This window comes from Thamnophis sirtalis, unplaced genomic scaffold (assembly GCF_051295495.1).
Source record: "Thamnophis sirtalis isolate CommonGarterSnake01/CBP01778 unplaced genomic scaffold, rThaSir2_p1.2 scaffold_13, whole genome shotgun sequence".
NCBI classification, from domain to species: domain Eukaryota; kingdom Metazoa; phylum Chordata; class Lepidosauria; order Squamata; family Natricidae; genus Thamnophis; species Thamnophis sirtalis.
This window is the reverse complement of record NW_028261393.1, coordinates 50470818-50480194: the sequence shown is the minus strand read 5'-3', so window position 1 is coordinate 50480194 and position 9377 is coordinate 50470818. Positions and strand designations below refer to the sequence as shown.

The following is a 9377-nucleotide window of genomic DNA, read 5'->3' as shown; positions in this document are numbered from 1 at the left end:
CAAGCTGTGAGATTTGAATAAGGCATCACCAAAAGGCAGAACTAAGAACTGTGATTTATTAAAGACAAGGAGCAGAAAATAGGACTGGCCATGATAAATAAGGGCAGCCTGACTACTTGCACATTCAGCTGTTCTGCAAGTTTTAGGACATCTGTCTTCACTTTCAGAGTTGCCAACAAAAAAATGCTTCTTAAATCATACGTGTCTCCTTCCTTTCAATCTGCTTTTCTCGGGACAATTTTAAGGGCTCCCACTGTCCATGTGGATCTGGCTTCATAAACATCTTAATTTCTCTATGTATGAAAATTAGACTGGAGGGGGGGGATTTTATTGTAGTGGTGTCCAAATTATGGAATTCCTTTCTCCATGTATAGTATCCGAATGTTGGTGTAGCCTTTTATACACAATTAAAATGTATCTGTCTTTGATCTTTGTCTTGTTTTAATAAACTGTATGTCGGCTTGAAATTCTGGTAGATACCACCGCAAAAACCTGGAGAAAACAAAGGGTTCAGGAAAGTTGAATCAGGCTTATGCAAACCATTCTTAAACTGCCCCCCGGCCAGAAAATAAAGGAATCGGATAAAAATGACTTAAAACAAAGATGTAAACTAAAATAATTTGAACCACGTTTCTGTTGGCGTTGTCAACTGCACCAGGGAAGTGACATAGACACATCTATTTGATGTTAGAACTTCGGTTCCACCACAAAAGCGCGTAGGACAAAATCGCGCTCGACAAAAGCGCGCTGTGACGTCATCACAGCGCGACGAAAAAGATCGAAAAAATGTAAAAATAAAGCTAAAACCTTCCCCTAACCCCCCCAAACCTAACCCTAAACCTAACCCTAACCCTAACTCTTAACCTAACCCTAAACCTAACCCTAAACCTAACCGTTAAAGTAACGAAAAACGTAACGCTAACCCTTATCCTAACCCTAACGCTAACGCTAACGCTCTAAAGCTAACCCTAACCCTTACCCTAACCCTAACCCTAACCCTAACCCTAACCCTTACCTTTATGTGAATCGGCTTGCTTTAATTTAATTTTTATTAATTTTTATTTGAATTTTTCGATCTTTTTCGTCGCGCTGTGATGACGTCAAAGGCGCGATTTTGTCGATCGCGCTTTTGTCGTCCGCGCTTTTGACGGGTCACGAGAACTTCAGTCTATAAACCAGGCACCAGTTTAGTTGTGTATCGACGTAACATATTGCAGAGGCATTAATTATTTAATTCTGCTTTTAAGCCTCATTTCAATTCCTAATTAGCATACAATAACTGGCTTTCAAAAGTTAAATTAGATATCCGTGACATTTTGAATATGGCAAGATTTTCCTCCTCTTTTTTTTTAATGTCTCTTCTTTTATTTCAGTTCTTTTGTGCTGTTGATAAGGGTGAATGATGATAGTTTAATTCAGAGATGTTGTTCTGAGGGGGGGAAATGATTAACACATCAAACTTGTTATCTTTTATGGCTTGAAAGAGAATTAGAATGATTGGGAGGTAATCCTTTTGGGTTTGTCGAACAAATAATTTAAAGTCACCTTTGATCAGTTTCCCAAAGAAAGACACCACAACAATCTTCTGACTGGATAAAATATTTTACAGGTGGTTTTTTAAAAAACTTTTTTTTAAAAAAATTGCTGAAATATATTGGAGGAGCGTGAGAATTTTGCAAACCTCAAAGATACAACAGTGAATACTCCCCTTTTAACAACTCTCATCCCGCAACTAATTCAGGGTAGAGTTAGGGTGACTGGATGGAGCTGAGAATTTACTGGCCAGATGCCCTTCCTGATGCCACATGGAGTTCACAGTTTGACTTTTTTTTTTCTTTGCGCCTGGGGAAAGAGAAACTTCTGCCGCTACCTAGGATTGAACTCTCAACCTTCTGGATGGGAGGCAATTAGCTTCACCGCTAGGCCACCATGATGCTCAAAGATACAACAATGAATGTTACTACAAATTCACCAATGCTTTCCAGAAATATGAATGTGATTCGGGGGCGTGATGAGTATATCTTCCCTACTGGTTTGGAGACTCAGTCGCCATTTCCACTACCAGTTCCACCGAGCTAGTGCGAACCGGTAGGAACCCTACCTATTGATCTACTCACATTGCCCCAGATGCTGGGTTGGCAGCAGCTGGGGCAAGGACGGGAGCTCACCTCATTATGTGGTGCTTGGGTCTCTAACCTGGGCCACCGGTTTTCCAGCCAACAAACCCACTGCGCCACCCAGCAATTAACAGGAGCTGTTAGAAAATTTCCTAAAGAAGTTGAAATCCCCAAGGAAGAATTGTACTTAACTTCTTATTTAGAAACAAGCACTGAAATCTCACAACTTCTCCTTGTTCTTTTTCCCCCTCCTCCCCCTGAGTACTTTTTTCTGTGGGAAGATGAGATTTGGAGGAAAGAAGAAAGAGCGTATTGGAAATGATGTGACTGCTCAGGGCTTGATTTTCAGATGTGCTAAGTACAGGGAAAATGAGAAAAGTACAAGAAAGGAGAAACTTCTCGACATTCAGTGCCTCCGACAACCCATCCCCAGGTGAACAGGGCACCTTCAGATCTCGCCGGCCTTTTTTTCAAATAATAATGATAATGCTGAATTTCAAATAATCCCGATAAAAAAGACGATGCAAATAGGAACCATATGCCGTTTATTTTCTTATTGCATTAATGATTTCTTCTCCTTCTCCTCCTCCTTCCCATCTCATAAAGAAATAGGGCAGCAGGGGTAAAAGCCACTGAGCATCAGTGCATCTCATGTCAAGCATTTCTTGGAGTTAATTAAGCATGTTGAAGAATAGCCAATGTCAAAAGTGACTCTCTTTTTAAAGAGCTATGCCTTTTAAGATTCAAGATGGGAAAATTGGCATGACTTCTCTCCTCTTTCGAGAGAATTTGTGTTTTTACAAAACTTTAGTTAAGGGGAGGGTTGGAGGGGGGAGAATAACCGGTTCCAAATCTTAAATTGACACAGAAAAGGATGTAACTTTTTTTGGGGGGTGAGAGAGGAGGATAAACTTTCCCGAGCTATTTTGAAAACAGCAAGGTGACATATAGATAAACTTTTCGAGTTTGCGTGACCCAGATTTCTTGTTTTTATTCCACCCAACGCACACCGGCTGAAAGCTTCTTTTTATTTCTCGTGTCTACCCAGCCATGAGAAATGACGCTCGCTTCTTTACAGTTTTCTGGCAACATGGAAGAGAAGAGCAGGCAATTGGAAAGGAGGTGTCAAGAAAGCTTACGGTGAACTGAGGCCGCGGGGCATTTAAGGATCTGAGATTGGTGGTTGCAAAAGAGAGGGAATATTTGGACACCTGGAGTCTCTGACTCTCTTGGAACAAGCAGGTCCAATGAATGAGGTCAGTTAGAATTCTATGCGCAATCTCATGGGTTTAGCTAGACCATGAATGGGCCACCATTACGCAAAGTTGTCTGAATGACAATCAGATATGTCCTTGAAAGCCTACTCGTAACTTATAAAGCCCTTTATGGTATTGGACCTGGGTACTTGAGAGACCACCTGCTGCCAATTACCTCCCATAGACCCGTTAGATTGCACAGGGTCGGCCTCCTCCGGGTTCCGTCTACCAGCCAATGCCATCTGGCTACCACCCGGGGGAGGCCCTTCTCTGTAGCAACTCCGGCCCTTTGGAATGAACTCCCCGCGGAGATTCGGACCCTCACCTTTCTCCAGGCCTTCCGGAAAGCCGCGAAAACCTGGCTGTGCCGGCAGGCCTGGGGTTGATGAGTTCCCCTCCCCTCTCGACTTGTATGGCTGTATGACTCTTGTGTATTTTAATTACGTGTATTGTGTTTGTATCAACTTTTCCCCTTTTGAGTTGTTCGCCACCCTGAGTCCCTCCCGGAGAAGGGCAGCATACAAATAAACTAAATCTTAAATCTTAAATCTTACTCAAATATGGCCTTGATGGTCTACTCAAATATTTATGTATTTAGTTAGTTAGTTAGTTTGTCAAACATGTACAAAAATAACAGGTAGAAGTATAAACATGGACACGAACACAGGAAATGGGTACAAATAAATAGGGACAGTAGGATAGGGACGGTAGGCACGCTGATGCACTTATGCACGCCCCCTTACAGACCTCTTAGGAGTGGGGTGAGGTCAATGAGAGACAGTTTAAGGTTAAAATCATGGGGGTTTGAGCATATAACAATAGAGTCAGGTAGTGCAGTCCAGGCGTTGACCACTCTGTTGCTGAAGTCATATTTTCTGCAATTGAGTTTGGAGTGGTTTATCTTGAATTTGTATCTATTGTTTGCCCGTGTATTATTGCAATTGAAGCTGAAGTAGTCATTGAGAGGTAGCAGACAATTTTGTGTACTATGCTTAGCTCAGACCATAGGTGGTATAGTTCTAGGTTGTCCAAGCCCAAAATTTCAAGCCTGGTGGCATAAGGTATTCTATTGTGAGTAGAGGATTGGAGTACTCTTCTCGTGAAATACCCCTGGACTCGTTCAATTGTGTTAATGTCTGATATACAGTGTGGATTCCAGGCAGATGGGCTGTATTTGAGAATTGGTCTGGCAAAGGTTTTGTATGCCCTAGTTAGCAATACAATGTTACTGGAGAAGAAGCTTCGCGAAACTAGGTTAACAACTCTTAATGCCTTGTTGGCAATACTTTTACAATGAGCTCTGGGGCTTAGTTCATTTGAGATGAGTACTCCTAGGTCCTTGACAGAGTGGGGGGGTCATCTATGAGGTCGTATCCACCCAGCTTATATTTGATGTTCTGATTTTTGTTGCTAATGTGAGTAAAACATGACCTTGAAAGTCTACACAAATTTGACCTTGAAAGTCTACTCATTAGCCCATTGAGAATTAAATATAGTTCTATTGGTCTAAGAAGAGAAAACCCAGGTTTTCATCCACAGATATTTCATGGGTGGCTTGATAACAGAGAAGAAGAGGAATACTTGGGAAAAAATTGGTGAGGTCTATTCAAATTAGTTCTGAAGATAATAAGAAATTGCTTAGTAAGTATGTTCAGCAAGCAATACTTATTTTAAATATTACCATTAATTTAGAACAGCATTGTTATAATAAAGGTGAAAGCTTACCTTCATATCTTAGTTTGAAATCTTAGGTCTATGGGAAAAAATAGTATTTGTATATTGATGAATGATTTTGTGATGACTTTTTCAACCCTCATTTGTAAAATAATTATATAATCCTCAAATGTGGTCCTAAATTAGTCAGGAACATAACTAGTGCTTTGTGATAAATGACCTTGTGCTAAATTTAGGCAATGCCCCATGTCTCTGAGCCCTGATAGGCGTAGAAAATGTTTCAGATTTGCTTTTATACTTTTGACTGAAAGTGAATTTTCTTAAATTAAGTATAATTACTATAAGGGCATAATAAAAACAATACCTTTCCCCCCCTTTTTGTATTGCAGTAAAGAACTTGTAATAATATGAAATGAATCGAAGAACATTTCACACTTTAATGAAAATACATTTTATTGTTACCCTTGTTCAAATAATACTTTATTTGGAACACTTGAACATTTAATATATTATTCAGAGTAATTTAATTTACTAACCTTTTACTCCACATAAAGTTTAAAAGGTTTTTTGTTTTTTGTTTTTGGATAACTGCACAACAGGGTATTTTTTAAAAAAAAAAATTCTGGGAAGAAAATTTGTTCTATCAATAAAAGTATTTAAAATAACTTTTAGGTTGGGAAAACAGGTCTTAAATATTATCATTCTTCTATATATTTTTCTAAGCTCCTCAACTACTAAATTCTTAAACATTGGCATTGTGTTAGATAGATTGAAATTGTCTGACTATAATTTTGTGCCTTTTAAATGCAAATACCCTTCAATCAATTCCATTTTGAAAAGGATGTTTACATTACCTGCATTATTTAACATGTCAAATCTAAAATAATACCTGGAGACTTTTCCAAAGAAGAGTTTTAGATAGCTATTGCATTTGAAAATAAGACTGGTTGATCTACCTCGTACACAATATAATATTTCTTTAAAAAAATAAACCTTTCACACACAAAACTGACTTGTATATCACATGCATAAACTGTTCTTCACAGAACAATTAAAACTACTGTGTGTAAGAGGATAGACACCCCAAAAACTGGCCATAAGTATAGGTAGTTCTCAACTTACAACCACATTTCTTTCTTGTTTTATTTATTCTATTTATATAATATTCAATTTCCATCAAACAGTGTGTGATCTGGGTACAGTTATTTTTAAACAATCATAATCCACATATTTGTTGTAGTATTCATCACAATAATATTGATAATATAATAATATAATAACAACAATACTTCTTTAACAACAAACATCTTCTTTAAGAACGCTCCACATTAATATTTCCCCTTTTTATGTCTCCTCCTTTCTAATTCTGTTTCTTTGTCTGGCCATTGATAAAATACATCCCATATCAAAAATATACTCAGTTTTTTCTTTATCCTTAATACTGAGTGTTAATCTATCCATTTCTGCGCATTCTAATATTTTCTTAATTAGATTCTCTGACTCTCATATCATGCACATACCATTCTTCACCTGTTTCACAGAACAATTAAAACTAATGTGTATAAGAGGATAAACACACACACCCCAAACTGGTCATAAGTATAGGTAGTCCTCAACTTACAACCGCAACTGAGCCTAACATTTCTATTGAGACGCAAGACAATCGTTAAATGGGGTGGGCCCCATTTGATGAAATTTTCTGACATAGTTGAAATGCCGAACCATGAACCACTATGATTGTAAAGAGCCGAGGTGGTGCAGTGGTTAGGGTGCAGTACTGCAGGCCACTTCAGCTGACTGTTATCTGCAGTTCAGCGGTTCAAATGTCACCGGCTCAAGGTTGACTCAGCCTTCCATCCTTCCGAGGTGGGTGAAATGAGGACCCAGACTGTGGGGGCAATTTGCTGACTCAATTTGCTAAAAATCTGTAAACCGCTTAGAGAGGGCTGAAATCCCTATGAAGCGGTATATAAGTCTAATAAATAAATAAATAAATAAATTGTTAAGTGAATCATACAGTCATTAAGTGAATCGGACTTTCCCTCGTTGACTTTGCTTATCAGAAGCTAGCTAGGAAGGTTATAAATAGTGATCACATGACCCCAGGATGCTGCAACTGTCATAAATTCATTCCGGTTGCCAAGCGCCCGAATTTTAATCACGTGACCATGAAGATGCTGAGATGGTCATAAGTGTGAGGACACATTTTGAGTGCTGTAATAGTTTCAAATGGTCACTAAATGAATTAGAATTTTAGAATTTGAATTATTCTTTTTCTTGTGCCATATCTGTCATCAGACATTGGTGATTAGAATTATAATTATAATTATAATTAGAATTAGAATTCTTTATTGGCCAACTGTGAGGATACATTTGGAGTGCCGTTGTAGTTTCAAATGGTCACTAAGCAAATTAGAATTAGAATTTTAGAATTTGAATTCTTCTTCTTCTTCTTCTTGTGCCATATCCATCATCAGATGTTGGAGATAGAATTAGAATAATTAGAATTGAAATTGGAATTAGAATAATTAGAATTAGAATTGGAATTAGAATAATTAGAATTGGAATTGGAATTAGAATAATTAGAATTAGAATTGGAATTAGAATAATTAGAATTGGAATTGGAATTAAAATAATTAGAATTAGAATTGGAATTAGAAGAATTAGAATTAGAATTAGAATTAGAATTAGAATTATTAGAATTAGAAAGAATTAGAATTATTAGAATTAGAAAGAATTATTAGAATTAGAATTATTAGAAATAGAATTAGAATTATTAGAATTATTAGAATTATTAGAATTATTAGAATTATTAGAATTATTAGAATTATTAGAATTATTAGAATTATTAGAATTATTAGAATTATTAGAATTATTAGAATTATTAGAATTATTAGAATTATTAGAATTATTAGAATTATTAGAATTATTAGAATTATTATGTATAGTGTAAAAAAAAACCCAACAAATGGTTGCAAAACAAGAACCACCTCTATGCAATGGACACCTGGAGCATCATAACAGGTCTAACAGGGTTTTCAAAGGGTCACTAAATGGATGGTTGTAAGTAGAGAACTCCTATCATTAAAATACTACATTCCAGGTGTTGGGAGGACTTGCCAATTCCTTGGGAACCTGGTTGGAACTCTGGTTTTCTTCCTTTCTGCAGTCCCAGCGCCGAGTTACATTTCACCTCCCCGATGGGTCCCAAGAAAGCTGCAGTGACAGCGGGCTTGGAGACCACGAGCCCAGCAGTAACACCAGTATGACCCACCCTTTGCCACTGGGTTTCCCTCAAGAGGAGTACTATGAGCAGACCTCACCCAACAGTCGGACAGAGGGAGATGGAAATTCAGATCCGGAGTCCAGTAAGTTGATTGTATTTTGGTCAATATTTGCTTTGAAACCCTCCAGGGAAAAAAAGTCTGGCTTGAGAAGGACTTAAGGCAAGAGAAATGATCTTTAACGGAAAGCAACCCAAAAAGTTCAGGTAAGTAGAAGGTCAAGATCGATGGTTTGTTTGTTTTTCTAGTTGCCTTTCTGCTTAAATTATTTTTCCTGTTGCTTGCTTGGGGTTATTTTGAGAGTCAGGTGATGGAACCAAATGTTCACTTCTGTTTGGAAATGGGGGAAGGCTAAAACCTTGGCAACCGGTAAATTTTAAAGCGTACCATGCTGATCTGGGGAGGGGACCAAAAATTAATAAGAATAGGAAATAAGAATCAGGAGCAATGGAGCTTGTAGGGTCAAGAAGAGAGTAACGTTTGCACAGAGCCTGGCCTTGAGTGGTTCTATTTTAATTTCAGTTACATTGTTGGGCAGAATACAAAGGCAGACTTTCCAGTTTGACTGGGCATTTGAAGAACCTAAAAATTGCAGCAAAGTTGACAAAGGTATGATACCCCACTTGAGTGATGATGATGATGATGATGATGATGATGATGATGATGATGGCGATGACTTGAATGTAGCTAATGCTTCAAACCTGCATTTTTAATACTTATGGATTGGATGAAATAATTTGTATATGATGTGTTTTCAAATTCTCATTGTTCCAGACAACCCATACTTCACTTCTTACATTATAAAACTTTGATTTTGATTTGATTTTGATTTTAGCTTTATTTGTATGCCGCCCTTTTCCCTGAGGGGACTCAGGGCGGCTCACAATTCAGGGGGAGAGAAGTACAAAACAAGTTATACACATAAAGACAATACATCGTTAAAAAGCACAACAGTCATACTATTCGGGTGGGGTTGAAGTCTTTAGCCCCAGGCCTGTCGGGACAGCCAGGTTTTAAGGGCTACGCGGGTTTGGAGGGTACGAATC

General features: G+C 37.9%; 1 protein-coding gene across 1 annotated transcript in view; it reads left to right on the top strand.

The window, feature by feature from the left end:
* The window catches only part of PCDH11X (protocadherin 11 X-linked), a 720099-nt gene that overhangs the window by 550753 nt on the left and 159969 nt on the right, over positions 1-9377 (top strand). Inside the window, exons 6-7 of the mRNA XM_087727565.1 lie at positions 8217-8415; positions 8854-8940. Coding sequence (XP_087583691.1) covers positions 8217-8415; positions 8854-8940 — 286 coding nt within the window. The remainder of the gene's footprint in view (positions 1-8216; positions 8416-8853; positions 8941-9377) is intronic.